The following is a 17,167-nucleotide window of genomic DNA, read 5'->3' as shown; positions in this document are numbered from 1 at the left end:
ATGGAGTCTTGCTCTGTTGCTGTTGCTCAGGCTGGAGTGCAGTGGCACAATCTCAGCTCACTCCAACCTCCACTTCCTGGGTTCAAGCAGTTCTCCTGCCTCAGCCTCCTGAGTAGCTGGGATTAGAGGCGCCCGCCACCATACCTGGCTAATTTTTGTATTTTTAGTAGAGATAGGGTCTCATTATGTTGGCCAGGCTGGTCTTGAACTCCTGACCTCAAGTGATCCACCTGCCTCAGCCTCCCAAAGTGCTGGGATTACAGGAGTGAGCCACCATGCCTAGCCAAGAGCATTTTTTTTTCTCCTTGAGTCATGAAAAGTAGTATAGTGATGTTTAATTGCCTGGGTTTCTGTCCGTGAGGTCTCACTCTTCATCAAGTGCACACTTTTCAGACAAAGATGGTTCTCTGTCCTAAGAATATCTGGTTCTTCCTACCTCGACTTCTTTCTACAAAAATTAAAGGCAAAAACTATGCAATCTTAGCCCAGAGCTTGGAATGTTAATCTCCTTTCCCAAAAATGTAGAACAGGCCGGGCGCGGTGGCTCACGCTTGTAATCCCAGCACTTTGGGAGGCCGAGGCGGGCGGATCACGAGGTCAGGAGATCGAGACCACGGTGAAACCCCCTCTCTACTAAAAATACAAAAAATTAGCCGGGCGTGGTGGCGGGTGCCTGTAGTCCCAGCTACTTGGAGAGGCTGAGGCAGGAGAATGGCGTGAACCCGGGAGGCGGAGCTTGCAGTGAGCCGAGATTGCGCCACTGCACCCCAGCCTGGGCGACAGAGCGAGACTCTGTCTCAAAAAAAAAAAAAAAAAAATGTAGAACTCAGCACTAACCACTTGTGGAAGCTACAAAGATTAACAGTGCTTCTAACTATAAACAAGGCCGAATATGATAAAGGCTCTGTGATGGTTAATATTGAGTGTCAACTTGATTGGACTGAAGGAGGCAAAGTGTTGTTCCTGAGTGTCTGTGAGGGTGTTGCCAAAGGAGATTAACATTTAAGTCAGTGGACTGGAAGAAGGTGACCCAGTCTTAATGGTGGGCACCATCCAATCCGCTGCCAGCGACGCTAGAAAAAGTAGGCAGGGCTAGGCATGGTGGCTGACACCTGTAATCCCAGCACTTTGGGAAGCCGAGGCGGGTGGATCACCTAAGGTCATTCGAGACCAGCCTGGCCAACATGGCGAAACCCCATCTCTACTAAAAATACAAAAATTAGCTGGGTGTGGTGGCGCATACCTGTAATCCCAGGTACTGGGGAGGCGGGCGGGGCAGGGGTGGTGAGGCAGGAGGATCGCTTGAACCTGGGAGGCGGAGGTTGCAGTGAGCTGAGATCGTACCACTGCACTCCAGTCTGGGCAACAGAGCGAGACTCTGTCTTAAATAAATAAATAAATAAATAAATAAATAAATAAAAGTAAAAGTAGGTGGAAGAAGCCGACTTGCTGAGTCTTCCGGCCTTCATCTTTCTCTCGTGCTGGATGCTTCCTGCCCTCGAACATCAGACTCCAAGTTCTTCAGCTTTTGGACTCTTGGACTTACACCAGTGGTTTGCCAGGGGCTCTCAGGGCTTTGGCCACAAACTGAAGGCTGCACTGCCGGCTTCCCTACTTTTGAGGTTTTGGGACTTGGACTGATCCACCACTGGCCTCCTTGCTCCTCAACTTGCAGACGGCCTAATATGAGACTTTACCTTGTGATCCTGTGAGGCAATTCTTCCTAATAAACTCCCTTTCATATATACATTTATCCTATTCACCCTGTCCCTCTAGAGAACCTAAGGCGCTAAGAGCGGCGTTCAGAGGATCTACAGATATCTGCGGTAGACACGCCCACGAAGTCGCCTCTGTGCCTACGTATCGGGTCCTGTGACCACAGGCGACCTCAGTCCCCTGAACCATCTTTGCAGCTTCTCAAACGCACACCCCAGTGCCCTTTCTCGCCAGAGGTGTGAAACTACATCTCCCGACAGGCGGCGTTGTCCCCTTCCTTCCTTCCTTCCTCTCCCAGGCCCGAGCCATGGCAACAGCGTGACGTGGGGGTACCGAGATCAGCGGGAGCAGCGGTCCCGGCTTCAGTTCTAGCCTACCCGGCAGCCTGGACGGGAGCAAGGCGAGAGGTGCTGCCGCCTCCCGTCGCCCCTGCGCTCCGAGGTCCCGAACCAGCCCGGCCGCTGCCTCTTGCCGCTCTGCCTTTGGAGTGAGGAGGGCGCAGCCCGCGTCAGAACTTAGAGGGCCAGGCAGGGTCGCGCGCATGGCCTGGGCGGGCTCGCGGCGGGTCCCGGCTGGGACGCGCGCGGCAGCTGAGCGCTGCTGCCCGCTGTCGCTCCGCCCGGGCGCGCACCCAGCCCCGCCCCCAGGCCCTCTGCGGCCGCCGCGACCAATGAGGTGAGAGGGAGGCGACCGCGGCTGAGGGCAGGGGGTCGCTGCGGACCCCGGGGTTCCGCGGTGGAGGGGTGCTATACTGGGATGCAGGCGCGGCGGGGACTGGCAGCAATCATGCCCTGGGAGCTAATGTAGAGCTTTGGATAATGCTTTTGCAAGCTGTACGAGAAGGGAAGTTCTCGGGGTGAGTGTCCAACCTCTAGAGTCTGGGCCCTCGCGGGCGCCCTGGGGTCCCCGGGGACAGTGATGCTTCCTTAAGAGTCTTAGCTTTCAGCAGTAGCGTAGGCCCAGTCAAAGGCAACTGGCGCTTCCCACACACCCCGCTTTTTCTCATCCCCCCCCACCCCGCCCCCAGCCCTGTCCTTAGCTGCCCTCGACCTTTTGCACTCGTGACTCCCTGGCCAGAGAGAGCCTAGCAGGCTGCAGCAGGTGCTGGGGGGAAAGCTTGTCTGGACGACCTTCGTCTGGGATGCACTCTTCTTCTCCTTCACCTACAAATGATAGAGGATTACAAAGAACTATAAGGTTGGCTCCTCTTTCCTTTGGCCTTAGGTTTCTGACCTCCTGCAGCCTCCTCTTGCCTCGGGCTGCCCAGATCTTGGCGGCTGAGGCTGGCTTACCTTCAAGCCGTTCCTTCATGGGATTTGCTGCTCCCTTCACCAACAAGCGAAAGGCTTACTCCGAGCGTAGAATCATGGGGTAAGCATTCTCTGCCTTGCATCCTTCCACTTCCCCTTTCCCTCCAAATAACCATGTCCAGGCAAGAATGTCAGGGTATCATTAGTGGGCAAGATTCATCCCTAGCCATCCCCCTCCCCAGCTACAATACTGATCCTCAATCCTCCCCTGCCACCCTCCCGACCTTAATTTCTTCCTTCTTGGTTGCTGTGCATGTGCTTAAGTGACATGAGACTAGGGTTGGAGTATACTTTAACAGGGCGTAGCTGGGTGCAGTGGCTCACGCCTGTAATCCCAGGACTTTGGGAGGCTGAGGCGGGCCAATCGTTTTAGGTCAGGAGGTCAAGACCAGCCTGGCCAACATGGTGAAACCCTGTCTCCACTAAAAAAAAAAAAAAAAACACACACACACACAAAAATCAGCCTGGCGCGGTGGCAGGCGCCTTTAATCCCAGCTACTTGGGAGGCTGAGGCAGGAGAATCGCTTGAACCTGGGAGGCAGAGGTTGTAGTGAGCTGAGATTGCCCCACTGCACTCCAGCCTGGGCGACAGAGCAAGACTGTCTCAAAAAACAAAACAAACAAAAAACAGGGTGTATTTTTCTGGTGACCATTTAAAAAAATTTTTTATGGGTACATAGTATGTGTAAATTTGCAGCGTAACCTTTTTAGTATATTTTGAGCATAATAGCTAACTTATCGAGCACTTGCTACATGCTAGCAGCTTGACTTAGATGTTTTACATAGATATTTCTCATTTAATTCTCACAATAAACCTATAAATCAGGTGAGAAAATGGAGACACAGGTAATTTCCTAAGGCCACATTGTTAAAAAATTGTTAAGAGCTGGGATCTGATCCTTGTGTGATCACCAGTAAAATTGACAGCCTCTGTTCTCCCTAGATGGTCCCTCTTAAAATCAAAATAAACAATGAATGCAAAAGCATTCTGTAAACTGCAAAATATAAGATAACAATATCATAAGGATTTACACGTTTGCTTTTGGGAAGTTATTCATCCAGGCTTATTTGGGATCTCTGATTCCTGAAGGTGCATGGTTAGTGGGCAAAGGTATGAATTAGGGACCTATAGCAAGGAGGAACCTGACCCAGCTGGCAGCTCCTTGGCCTATGATTCTTCTTCTCCTAGGTACTCAATGCAGGAGATGTATGAGGTGGTGTCCAATGTCCAGGAGTATCGTGAGTTTGTGCCCTGGTGTAAGAAGTCTCTGGTGGTATCCAGCCGTACGGGTCACTTGAAAGCCCAGCTGGAGGTTGGCTTTCCACCTGTCATGGAACGTTACACCTCTGCAGTTTCCATGGTCAAACCTCACATGGTCAAGGTGAGGCCTGTATGGGAGGGATTGACAAGATTTTTTGTTTTTAGCAGTTTCATATAAAAGTGCTATTTTGGCCTTCCTTGTAATGACTTTATGTCCATGTGTCAAGTATTTCCCTAGTATCAGAAAAGAAGGAAAATGGCTTTCAATTCCTTTATATTGTATCCTATACTTAGTAATGTTATTTAACTACCTGATTACCCTATTCTAGGCTGTTTGTACTGATGGCAAGCTCTTCAACCACTTGGAGACCATTTGGCGATTCAGCCCTGGTATTCCTGCCTATCCCCGAACCTGCACTGTGGACTTTTCGGTGAGTCAGGAGGTTGTGTAGCAGAGGACGAGGACTGGGTATGAGGAAGGGTTGGGGTACTGTGACAGGGTTATTAATTTATTTGAGATGGAGTCTTGCTCCGTCACCCAGGCTGGAGTGCAATGGCACGATCTCGGCTCACTGCAACCTCCACCTCCCGGGTTCAAGCGATTTTCCTGCCTCAGCCTCCCAAGTAGCTGGGATTACAGGAGCCCGCCACCAAGCCCGACTGATTTTTGTACTTTTAGTAGAGACGGGGTTTCACCATTTTGGCCAGGCTGCTTTCAAACTCCTGGCCTCAGGTGATCTGTCCGCCTTGGCCTCCCAAAGTGCTGGGATTACAGGCGTGAGCCACCGCACAGACCTGACAGGGTTATTCTTTAAGTATAGCTAGCATTTCCCAAGTCAGTTAGTCTGAGCTTGTGTCAGACTTGTACTCTGTGCTCAGTCCCAAGTTAGGGCTCTTATGGGGATCCAACGAACTGGATGGGGAGGGGGGAGAAAAGGCACTGAGGAACAGTTTCCTTGCATTTGGCCAGGGACTATCCAACATGGTCTGGAAGTTTCTGACTGTCTCTTACCCATTCCCAGATTTCCTTTGAATTTCGTTCTCTGCTGCACTCCCAGCTGGCCACCATGTTTTTTGATGAGGTTGTCAAACAGAATGTTGCTGCCTTTGAGCGTCGGGCAGCCACCAAGTTTGGTCCAGAAACAGCCATCCCCCGTGAACTGATGTTCCATGAGGTGCACCAGACCTGAGGCAAGGGATTGCTCCCTGACCTCCCTCCTACCCCACTTCCCTATGCAATTCTCTTATTTATTTGGTTTGGCTCCTGTTCCAATTTGAAAGGAGTCTGTGTTCATAATACTGTTTCTCCTCTCAATTCCCCAGAAATTGGGTTCTATGCTGGCTGGAAATGTTGGGGGAAAGAGAAGGCAAAGGATGTGGAAATGAGATGTGCTTAGGAAAGGGTCAGGCCCATCGTAGGAGCACCATATGCCTGCAGCCTTTTCACTATGAATTAGAATAAGGACTATGTGGTTGTCTCTGGACCTTATCAAGACACCTTAGTGTCTGACCAGGGGATGATAGTAACTTTTCTAAGGATTGAATCAATTGAGCTTTTCTTCTGGCACAGAGGTACTGAGTGGTAAGTAACTTTTACACTGCCTGAGATTCCTCAGGAGAAAAGGCAACCTGCCTCCAGCCTGAAATACATAGAGCCTCATTTTAAGACTATAAGTCCATGCTGCTTGGCTACTAGAGAGCAAGGGGCTTTCTTACCACCAGAGCCAAGGAGAAAAGTACTGAACGGAAACGGAGTTGTCTTTGTACTCTTGAGTTGTACCTTATTCTTCCAGTTGGCCTGAGTTTTTATAAAATTTCAATAAATTGTGACAGTGTGAATTTGGCTTTATTATATTGTTTCTTGGGGCAATAATGTAGATATAGTAGAGTAGAAGGAAGTTATGGCTTCTCTTCCTGGGGGAGTGAAGGTGTAAGAAGGCCTCTTGGACACAGTGTCCCTGCTAACTATAGTAGCACATTCTACAAGCCAGGACCTAGTACCCACCCCCTTGTCTATTTATAGACTTTTTCAGAAGGTCAGTTGCAGCAGGGATCTCAGGACAGAATCATCTGGTCTCGGACCTCCCATATATGTGATGCCCTCAGGACCACCTCTTGTTATTTTTGGGACCTCCCTCAGAGAAGCTGTAAAGAGCAGGCACTCCAAGAAGTACCAGAGCCCTCTAGTGGCTCTGGTCCTGAGGTAGCAGTACTAGCCCATTCGTCCTTGGTACAGTTTGTTCCTTTCTCTCAGTGGGCTAGACCAGTTCTTGGATTAGTCACATAAGCAAGTGAGAATCTCAGCTATAGCCCTTGAGTATGTTACTTTACAACAAAATTAGCAAGGTTAGGGGCTAAACATCAAGGACTTCCTAACCTTGAGGAAGGACAGAAATCTCCTCTGGAAGTTTCTCAGGGAGGCTTTCCTCTGGTTAAGGTAAAAGAAAGCCAAACCTGCCTAAAGATAAATGGATACAGATTACTTTACTTATAACCCACTAAGTTCAGGATCTTGCTAGCCAGATTCTTTACCTCATAATAAAGATTCTTCCAGGCCTTATTTAATAGTAGGCTCAAGCATTGTTAATAAAAACATTTATTTTGCATTTTGTACAGAACAACCTGAAGTCTGCATCATGACTTCACAGTTACCCAGGGGTTTACAGTGTGTCCAACTCAACAGTGTGGTTCTGGGACTGGGTATCCACACAAACACAGGCAGGAGTTTGGAGGAAAGATGGGGGCACAGCAGGAGTGTATCGAAATCCTTTCTCAAAGAAAAAGAAGTAGAGCATTCTGAGTTGCTGAAAACCTGTGCTAATGAGGCTTCTGAAACAAACATTGTACTGTGATCTCTCAGGGAAAGAGAGGAAAAAGATGTTGATAATTAAGGAGGCAATTTCTTGAGGCAGGGGACCAGGAGGGAGGCTTACTATTTTTTTTCTTTTTTTTTTTTTTTTTGAGATGGAGTCTCACTCTGTCACCCAGGCTGGAGTGCACTGGCACGATCTCGGCTCACTGCAAGCTCCGCCTCCCGGGTTCACGCCATTCTCCTGCCTCAGCCTCCCGAGTAGCTGGGACTACAGGCGCCCACCACCACACCTGGCTAATTTTTTTTTTTATTTTTAGTAGAGACGGGGTTTCACTGTATTAGCCAGGATGGTCTCCATCTCCTGACCTTGTGATCCGCCCGCCTCAGCCTCCCAAAGTGCTAGGATTACAGGCGTGAGCCACCGCGCCCAGCCAAGGCTTACTATTTTTAATGCCCTCAGCCCCAGTACCTGATAATCAGAGGAGACCATGTCCAATCTTGAATCAATTCTCTGTTCAAAAAGAGGTGCTAATACCCCAGGGACAAGACTCTGAAAATATCATGCTGGTCATTCCAGAGTCCCTGTTCTATGCCCCACAGCATATTAAAAGATGGGGGTTGGTGCGGGGTGGGGAGGTCAGAAGGTAGTGGCTTGTATTCTGTGGAAGTAAAAAATTTAGTTCACATTAAGCACTGATAAAACCCAATGACTGGGCCCACAGATCTGCTGAGAGGTCTCTAGTAGGGACCAAGAGAGGGAGGTCTAGAACATCCTCAGCCTGAAGTGTAACAGGTGTAGAAAGTCTGGGAGGAGGTGAGTATTAAAGTAATGGGAAACAGAACACTCCCAGACCTTAATTTTAATTGGATAGCTTTTAAAAAAGAAATCAAACATTGGGTGCCGGTCACAACAAATGCCATGCCTTTATGGTCACTTGGTAGTATAAAAAAATTGCCAAACCATGTCCAGCTAACCAACAGGTCTTGCTAGGAGGTGTTTGTGTGCATGGGAGAGGGCCAAGGGGCTTGGTACAGATGACTATCCAACATGATTCCTATGGAAACAGAAGGGGCAGAGTCCTGGTTTGCTGGCTTATTGAGGGCTTGGCAGAGAAGAAGCTAAAGCTCTGAAGTGACTGCAGATTCTCTGCAACCGGCTTTGACCCATGGAAACAGGAGCCAGATTCTCACTCTAGAGATAGTGAGGGGGCCAAACCTACTCACCACATGCATTAGTCCTGGTCATCCTCCAGGACCATGCCTATGATGGGCAACTCATACCAGGCAGGGGAAGGGAGCTTATTAGGGAAGGGACCATTTTTCATCTTTTAAAGTCTTAATTTATATTTTAACCTCAAACATATCAGTGCCTCAGATATAATTTAACCTTAAGTCTTTAAAGGCCCCCTGAAACAAAAGTATACTTTTTATTTAGGCTTCCTCACTTTCTGGTAGTCACTTTCCCCCAGTCTCCAGTTTTACCCTGACTTAGAGTCCACAAACTTCATCAGACCCTCTGTGCTCATGGACTTGGGCCTTTCTAGAGGGAAGCCTAAGGCTCGGCTCCAGATGAGCTGTGCCAGTACACCCAATGCTCGTGACACCCCAAACAGGACCGTGTAGTAATTCATCTCCGTCATGCCATAATACTGTAAGGTAGAAGAGAAAAATATTTTGTTTAAGGCAGAGGCAGTGGCATGTACAAGTCCTGGGTGATAGAAACCTTAAAAGCTCAATTTTCCGTTTTTCTCCAAGGACTTAGCCCAGTCAACCTTAAATAGAAATGACACTGAGAAAAGTATAGCAATTGGGATTCTGAAAACAGAGCAACCCCAATCCCCAACCCTCTCATAGTCAACTTTATCAAAATGCTCTGTGAGGGAAGTCCTTGCTCTGACTAGGAGTTAATTGACTTTGTGCATGGCAGATAACAATAGGGTTTGGTACAAATTAGAGGGAAAAGAGGGAAAGGAGGACTTACCTGGAGCAGCACTCCACTGTGAGCATCTACATTGGGCCAAGGATTCTTGGCCTTACCCTGCTCTAAGAGGACATTAGGCACAATCCTGTATAGCTGAGCAACCAACTTAAACATGGGGTCATTAGGCAGGTGTTTCAGAGCAAACTCTCGCTGACAGGTATATCGTGGATCAGTCTTCCTTAGTACTGCATGGCCATAGCCTGGAACAACCTGTAAAGAGTGAGGAAAAAAGATAGTATTCTCAGTAGAAATTCTTTTATTTTTTGAGACAGGATCTCACTCTGTCACCCAGGCTGGAGTGCAGTGGCATGATCACATCTCACGGCAGCCTCGACCTCCCAGGCTCAGGCAATCCTCCCACTTCAGCCTCCAGAGTAGCTGGGACCACAGGTGCACAGCAACACACCTGGCTTTTTTTTTTTTTTGGCAAAGATGGGGTCTGGCTGGGTGCGGTGGCTCATGCCTGTAATCCCAGCAATTTGGGAGGCCGAGATGGGCAGATCACCTGAGGTTGGGAGTTCTAGACTAGCCTGACCAACTGACCAACTCGGAGAAACCCCGTCTCTACTAAAAATACAAAATTAGCTGGGCATGGTGGCGCATGCCTGTAATCCCAGCTATTCCAGAGGGTGAGTCAGGAGAATCGCTTGAACCTGAGAGGCGGAGGTTGCAGTGAGCTGAGGTTGCGCCACTGCATTCTAACCTGGGCAACAAGAGCAAGACTCTGTCTTAAAAAAAAAAAAAAAAAGATAGGGTCTATGTTGCTCAGGCTGGTCTCAAACTCCCGGGCTCAAGTGATCCAACCCAACCTGGACTCCCAAAGTGCTAAGATTATAAGCGTGAGCCACCACACTCAACCTATTTAAAATTGTTTTTTAGATAACGGGGTCTTGCTGTGTTGTCCTGGCTGGAGTGTAGTGGCTATTCACAGGAGCGATCTTAGCACACTGCAGCCTTAAACTCCTGGCCTCAAGCAATCCTCTTGCCTCAGCCTCCCAAGTAGGTGGGACTACAGGTGCATGCCATTGTACCCACCTAGAAATTCTTTTCTAAATTCTTCAAGGTAGATAAATGAAGAAAAAAAAAAATCTCTAATTTAGGGACATCTTTCATTCTTTTCTTATTAATTCTTCCAAATTGCAGAACTTGGGTCTTGGTTTCTTTCCCATTTGTTAAGCATCTCTGCTTACCCGTCCCGAGTTGAGTGTGTTCCAGATGTAGTCTTGTAACTTCTCATCTGACACATCTTTGCCAACTTCCTTCTGCAGCTGTGTTAGCCAGACAAGCACTTCCTATGGGTAAGGTTTGGGAAAAAAGGGAATGTTAATACATATGCCAGAAGAGAATGGCAAGATCAGAAACAAAGCATGGGGTAAGGAAAACATGTAGCAGGAAAATAAAAAGAATAGTCTTACCTGATTTGCCAGGCCGTGGAGAGGCCCTGCCAGCCCGTTCATGGCTGCTGCAAAGGACAGGTAAGGGTCTGAAAGGGCACTGCCCACCAAGTGGCTGGTATGGGCACTTACATTGCCGCCCTCATGGTCACTGTGGGGAAGTAAGAAGGGAGAGCCAAGGGGAGAAAGAAAGAGCAGATTATGGAAACCTTGCTGTTCTCTTATTTGCCACTTACTAGCCTAGTTATGGGCTCATGCCAGCCTATAGCCAGTCAGTTATACCTAAACTCTTGTAAAAGACATCCTAATCTTGGCCAGGCACAGTGGCTCACGCCTATAATCCTAGCACTTTGGGAGGCCAAGGCGGGTGGATCATGAGGTCAAGAGATCAAGACCATCCTGGCCAACATGGTAAAACCCCGTCTCTGCTAAAAATAACAAAAATTAGCTGGGCGTGATGGCACACACCTGTAGTCCCAGCTACTTGGGAGGCCGAGGCAGCAGAATCACTTGAACCTGGAGGTGCAGGTTGCAGTGAGCCAAGATTGCACCACTGCACCCCAACCTGGCGACAGAGCAAGACTCCATCTAAAAAAAAAAAACCAAAAAAGCATCCTAATCTCATTACCAGCTTTTGTTCACTCATCCACAGAGCTGGAGAGGTTACTGGTTGATGATGCCTGTATGCTCTGCTCCATGACTCCAACCTAGCTTTAATAGCAATGGCCCCAAAGAGGGAGCTCCTGGAAAGTTGAAGGACCATCTAATGTGAGCAGCTAGTGCCTTTTCCCAGCCAGAAGCACCATCTTGTTCTTAGCATGGTTACAGTAATTTCTTTAGGCCTCCTGACCTTGCTTACTAGACCCCTTTCTTGCCTTGTATCATCCTTTATGCCACATTTCTGTCTTCTTGCTGCCTATCACCTGTTCTCAGAAGATGAGAACATAAAGGAGCTTTTAAAAAAATTTCCCACCAATTGAGGCACCTAGTGGCTATGGTTGCTAGGTCTAGCTCACCTGTGGATGGTGAGGTACAGGCGCATGAGCTCAGTGAACTGATGGTCAGTATAGCCTAACATGTTGGTGAAATTGTGAGACCAGTCCAGCTTAGAGTCAATGGCCCCAATACTGCTGCCTTCTCTGTAGAGATTTCGGTAGATCTTTGCTGCAACACAAGGTAGCTTTGCGATTAGATCCATAGAGTCTTCATAAATCAACTGACAGAAGGGGAGCAAGATGGAGAAAAAAAAGGAATTATCAGCAAAGAAGAATTAGGCAGGGATATTGTCTGTCCTCCATGAATTGGGGCTATTTGGGTTGATGGTTAGTTATATGATGGGTTGTTATATATTGAGTGTGTTTGAAAGTAGAGAATAACAATCATAACCATTTCACCAAATAACTATTATGACCCAGGCACTAAGTGATTTGTAATACCATCTAATGTACACTAAAACATTATTCCCAACGCTTACTACTACAAAGTATATAATGACTGCCATTTTAAAGATGAGCAAACTAAGGCTCATAGTATTAGGTTAAATGCCAAAGTCAAGTTTGAACTCTGATATGGTTTTTTGAGACAGTTTCACTCTTGTTGCCCAGGCTGGAATGCAATGGCGCAATCTTAGCTCAGTGCAACCTCCGCCTCCCAAGTTCAAGTGATTCTCTTGCCTCAGCCTCCTGAGTAGCTGGGATTACAGGCATGTGCCACCATGCCCGGCTAATTTTGTATTTTTAGTAGAGACGGGGTTTCTCTATGTTGGTTAGGCTAGTCTAGAAACTCCCGACCTCAGGTGATCTGCCTGCCTTGGCCTCCCAAAGTACTGGGATTACAGGTGTGAGCCACCATGGCTGGCCCTCTGATATGTTTAATCATGATCTTTTTCACTACACCATGACTTGACGTTCAATGTGTTAAGACACTAGGTTTTACAGCCAGGCACGGCAGCTCACGCCTATAATGCCAGCACTTTGGGAGGCTGAGGCTGGCAGATCATTTGAGGTCAGGAGTTCAACACCAGCCTGGCCAACATGGTGAAACCTGGTCTCTTCTAAAAATACAAAAAATCAGCCAGGCGTGGTGTGGGTAGGCGCCTATAATCCCAGCTACTCGGGAGGCTGAGGCAGGAGAATTGCCTGAACCCGGGAGGTGGAGGTTGCAGTGAGCCAAGATTGTGCCACTGCACTCCAGCCTGGACCACAGAGCGAGACTCTGTCTTAAAAAAAAAAAAAAAAAAAAAAAAAAAAGGGGTTGGGCACGGTGGCTTATGCCTGTAATCCCAGCACTTTCAGAGGCCGAGGCGGGCAGATCACGAGGTCAGGAGATCAAGACCATCCTGGCTAACATGGTGAAACCCCGTCTCTACTAAAAATACAAAAAATTAGCCGGGTGTGGTGGCAGGTGCCTGTAGTCCCAGCTACTCGGGAGGTTGAGGCAGGAGAATGGCATGAATCCGGGAGGTGGAGCTTGCAGTGAGCCGAGATCATGCCACTGCCCTCCAGCCTGGGTGACAGAGTGAGACTCCATCTCAAAAAATAAAAAAAAAGACACTAGGTTTTAATAATGAATTCTATGTTCCATCTTTCAAAGAAAATTCACTGTATGTGCCAAGGATCAAACAGTGATATTCAATTGTTGTTTAATAACAAAGGCTTCCATTCTTTTTTGTTTTTTTTGAGATGGATTCTCGCTCTGTTACCCAGGCTGGAGTGCAGTGGCGCGATCTCGGCTTACTGCAAGCTCTGCCTCCCGGGTTCATGCCATCCTCCTGCCTCAGCCTCCTGAGTAGCTGAAATTACAGGATGCACCACCATGCCTGGCTTAATTTTGTATTTTTAGTAGAGGGGGGTTTCACCATGTTGGTCAGGCTAGTCTTGAACTCCCGACCTCAGGTGATCTGCCCGCCTTGGCCCCTCAAAGTTCTGGGATTACAGGAGCGAGCCACCGCACCTGGCCGAGGCTTCCATTCTTTAAGCACTTACTATGCAACAGGTACTGTGCTAGTTATATTATTTGCAGTATTACTTTTTCTTTTCTTACAATAATCCTGTAAGGTAACATATACCTCTTTTTATAGATGAGGAAATTGGGGCTTAGCTAAGTTAACTTGCACAAGGTCACCCACGTAGCCAAGAAGCATTACCTAGCTTACGTTATTAACTCATGCCACTTTTATTTTTTGAGACGGAGTCTTACCCTGTCGCCCAGGCTGGAGTGCAATGGCGCGATCTCAGCTCACTGCAACCTCCGCCTCCAGGGTTCAAGCGATTCTTGTGCCGTGGCCTTCTGAGTAGCTGGGCTTACAGGCGTGCGCCACCATGCCTGGCTAATTTTTTGTATCTTTAGTAGAGATGGGGTTTCACCATATTGGCCAGGTCGGTCTCGAACTCCTGACCGCAGGTTATCCACCCTCCTCGGCCTCCCAAAGTGTTGAGATTACAGGCGTGAGCCACTGCACCCAGCCCATGCCACTTTTTAAAAAGCTGATAAACAGGCAAAGCACGGTGGCTCATGCCTGTAATCCCAGAACTTTGGGAGGCTGAGGCGCGCGGATCACGAGGTCAACAGATCAAGACCATCCTGGCCAACAAGGCAAAACCCCATCTCTACTAAAAATACAAAAATTAGATGGGCGTGGTGGCGTGCGCCTGTGGTCCCAGCTACTCGGGAGGCCAAGGCAGGAAAATTGCTTGAACCTGGGAGGCGGAGGTTGCAGTGAGCCGAGGTCGTGCCACTGCACTGCAGCCTGAGCGACACAGCAAGACTCTGTCTCAAAAAAAAAAAAAAAAAAAAAAAAAAAAAAAAAAAAAAAAAAAAAGTTGGTAAATAAAAAGCATATATTTTTGGTTTATCCTCACCCAGGCTGGAGTGCAGTGGTGTTATCTTGGCTCACTGCAACCTCTGCCTCCTAGGTTCAAGCGATTCTCCTACCTCATCCTCCCGAGCAGTTGGGATTACAGGTGTGCACCACAACGCCCAGCTAATTTTTGTATTTTTTTGTAGAGATGGGGTTTGCCATGTTGGCCAGACTGGTCTTGAACTCCTGACCTCAAGTGATCTGCCTGCCGTGGCCTCCCAAAGTGCTGGGATTACAAGCATGAGTCCTCATGCCTGGCCTACTAGCAAAACTTGATCTGTCAGCTACTTCACAAATTTGACTAAATTCAACAGCTTAAGGCTACTTCACAATTAAACAGCTGGTTGCATCAGAGCAATCAATCTCCTTGTTCTGAGTGATCTTAAGTCAATCAGAGGCCTAGAAGCTAATTAAACTCTTTCAACTCAAGAGATTACACTATTCATCTAGAGTTAATGGAAATTATTATTATTATTTTTTTTTGAGACGGAGTCTCGCTGTGTCACCCAGGCTGGAGTGCAGTGGCGCGATCTCGGCTCACTGCAAGCTCCGCCTCCCGGGTTCACGCCATTCTCCTGCCTCAGCCTCTCCGAGTAGCTGGGACTACAGGTGCCCGCCACCACGCCCAGCTAATTTTTTGTATTTTTAGTAGAGATGGGGTTTCACCGTGGTCTCGATCTCCTGACCTCACGATCCGCCCGCCTCGGCCTCCCAAAATGCTGGGATTACAAGCGTGAGCCACTGCGCCCGGCCTAATGGAAATTATTATAGAAGAAATGTTCGTGCAGAAGATCATCCTCTTAAGGTATATGTAAAAAAAACTCCTTAAAAGCTCAAGAAGGCTGGGCACCATGGCTCACTCCTATAATCCCCAGCACTTTGTGAGGCCGAGGCAGGCAGATCACAAGGTCAGGAGTTCGAGATCAGCCTGGCCAACAGAGTGAAACCCTGTCTCTATTAAAAACACAAGGCCTGGACGGGCGCGGTGGCTCACGCCTGTAATCCCAGCACTTTGGAAGGCCAAGGTGGGCAGATCACGAGGTCAAGAGATCGAGACCATCCTGGCTAACACGGTGAAACCCTGTCTCTACTAAAAATAGAAAAAATTAGCCGGGCGTGGTGGCGGGCACCTGTAGTCTCAGCTACTCGGGAGGCTGAGGCAGGAGAATGGCGTCAACCCGGGAGGCGGAGCTTGCAGTGAGTGGAGATCCCTCCACTGCACTCCAGCCTGGGCAACAGAGCGAGACTCTGTCTCAAAACAAAACAAAACAAGACAAGACAAGACAAAACAAAAAAAACAAGGCCAGGCGCGGTGGCTCACGCCTGTAATCCCAGCACTTTGGGAGGCCGAGGCGGGTGGATCACAAGGTCAGGAGATCAAGACAATCCTGGCTAACATGGTGAAACCCTGACTCTACTAAAAATACAAAAAACTAGCCAGGCATGGTGGTGGGTGCCTGTAGTCCCAGCTACTCGGGAGGCTGAGGCAGGAGAATCGCTTGAACCAGGGAGGCGGAGCTTGCAATCAGCTGAGATCACGCCACTGCACTCCAGCCTGGGCAACGGAGCGAGACTCCATCTCAAAAAAACCAAAAACAAAAACAAAAACAAAGAAACAAAAAACAAAAATTAGCCAGGCGTGGTGGTGTGCACCTGTAGTCCCAGCTACTAGGGAGGCTGAGGCAGGAGAATCGCTTGAACTCAGGAGGCAGAGGTTGTGGTGACCTGAGACTGCATCACTGCACTCCAGCCTGGGCAACAGAGTGAGACTCCATCTCAAAAAAACAAAACAAAACAAACAAAAAGGCCGTGGTGGCTCACGCCTATAATCTCAGCACTTTGGGAAGAGGTGGGCGAATCACCTGAGGTCAGGAGTTCTGCACCAGCCATTCTAGACCGGCCTAGCCAACATGGTGAAACCCTGTCTCTATTAAAAAGACAAGGCCAGGTGCAGTGGCTCAAGCCTGTAATCCCAGCACTTTGGGAGGCCGAGGTGGGCAGATCACGAGGTCAGAGGTTCGAGACCAGCCTGGCCAACATAGTGAAACCCTGTCTCTACTAAAAATACAAAAAGTTAGCCGGGTGTGGTGGTGTGCGCCTGTAATCCTAGCTACTCGGGAGGCTGAGGCAGGAGAATCGTGTGAACCTGGGAGGTGGAGGTTGCAGTGAGCCAAGATCGTGCCATTGCACGCCAACCTGGGTGACAGTGCAAGACACCGTCTCAAAAAAAAAAAAAAAAAAAAAACCACACACAAAAATTAGGCAGGAGTGGTGGTGTGTGCCTGTAATGCCAGCTAGGCATGGTGGCATGTGCCTGTAGTCCTTGTTACTTGGGAGGCTGAGGCGGGAGGATCACTTGAGTCCAGGAGTTCGAGGTTACAGTGAGCTATGATCATGCCACTGCATCCTGGCCTGGGTGACTAGAGAGAGACCTATTTCTAAAAAAATAAAAATAAAAATGGCTGGGCACAGTGGCTCACATGCCATTTCACTCCAGCCTGGGTGACAGCAAGACTCCATCTCAAAAAAATAAAATAAATAAAGAAAATGAAAAATAAAATATTAAGATTATATGATCTTTTGTACCTGCTAATGTGTGCAGGTACAAATATACACATTCATACCACCTAAAGTGTTTATAAATAAGCCTTTATAAATAAATGCTTTATGTGGTGTGAATGTATATATTTTGCATCATTCTGATACCAACTCCCCAATGCCAACCAAGTTAATATCAATTTTAAATGCTCTCTGTCTTCCTCAACTGCAAACACAATTCTCCACACACAGTTGGTGCCGAATTAATATTGACCAACTAAATGAATCTAGATTTG

The 17,167-nt window shown here is 48.1% G+C and overlaps 2 protein-coding genes across 6 annotated transcripts in view; one reads left to right on the top strand and one right to left on the bottom strand.

Annotated features, from left to right (window-relative positions):
* Window positions 1-1,867: 1,867 nt before the first annotated feature.
* COQ10A (coenzyme Q10A) lies at window positions 1,868-6,126 on the top strand. Of its 4 annotated transcripts, none has more exons than XM_055247695.2 (5): window positions 1,868-2,391; window positions 2,941-3,087; window positions 4,216-4,408; window positions 4,617-4,718; window positions 5,310-6,126. In XM_055247695.2, the coding sequence occupies exons 1-5, from the start codon at window positions 2,258-2,260 to the stop codon at window positions 5,475-5,477; spliced, it is 744 nt and encodes a 247-aa protein (XP_055103670.1). In that variant the 5' UTR covers window positions 1,868-2,257; the 3' UTR covers window positions 5,478-6,126. The 4 variants fall into 4 exon arrangements, with proteins under 4 accessions (XP_055103670.1, XP_063477445.1, XP_055103671.1 ...); XM_063621375.1 differs by having other exon boundaries at window positions 1,873-2,391; window positions 4,216-4,413; XM_055247696.2 differs by having other exon boundaries at window positions 1,883-2,572.
* A 739-nt stretch (window positions 6,127-6,865) lies between these two features.
* CS (citrate synthase) overlaps window positions 6,866-17,167 on the bottom strand; it is a 30,335-nt gene continuing 20,033 nt past the window's right edge. For both annotated transcript variants that reach the window (XM_055246826.2, XM_063621360.1), the window contains exons 7-11: window positions 11,491-11,690; window positions 10,496-10,625; window positions 10,271-10,372; window positions 9,081-9,290; window positions 6,866-8,748 (exon numbers count right to left, since the gene is read on the bottom strand). In XM_055246826.2, the coding sequence (XP_055102801.2) occupies window positions 8,578-8,748; window positions 9,081-9,290; window positions 10,271-10,372; window positions 10,496-10,625; window positions 11,491-11,690 (813 nt within the window). In that variant the 3' untranslated portion in view covers window positions 6,866-8,577. The remainder of the gene's footprint in view (window positions 8,749-9,080; window positions 9,291-10,270; window positions 10,373-10,495; window positions 10,626-11,490; window positions 11,691-17,167) is intronic.

The sequence above is a fragment of the Symphalangus syndactylus genome, chromosome 17, assembly GCF_028878055.3.
Source record: "Symphalangus syndactylus isolate Jambi chromosome 17, NHGRI_mSymSyn1-v2.1_pri, whole genome shotgun sequence".
NCBI classification, from domain to species: Eukaryota; Metazoa; Chordata; class Mammalia; order Primates; family Hylobatidae; genus Symphalangus; species Symphalangus syndactylus.
This window is presented reverse-complemented; position numbering and strand designations above follow the sequence as displayed.

Coding starts and splice junctions, on each gene's coding strand:
- COQ10A (XM_055247695.2), top strand. CDS start 2,258: ATGGCCTGGGCGGGCTCGCGGCGGGTCCCGGCTGGGACGCGCGCGGCA. Junction 4,409..4,616: donor TCAAACCTCACATGGTCAAG/GTGAGGCCTGTA, acceptor ACCCTATTCTAG/GCTGTTTGTACTGATGGCAA. Junction 4,719..5,309: donor CCTGCACTGTGGACTTTTCG/GTGAGTCAGGAG, acceptor ACCCATTCCCAG/ATTTCCTTTGAATTTCGTTC.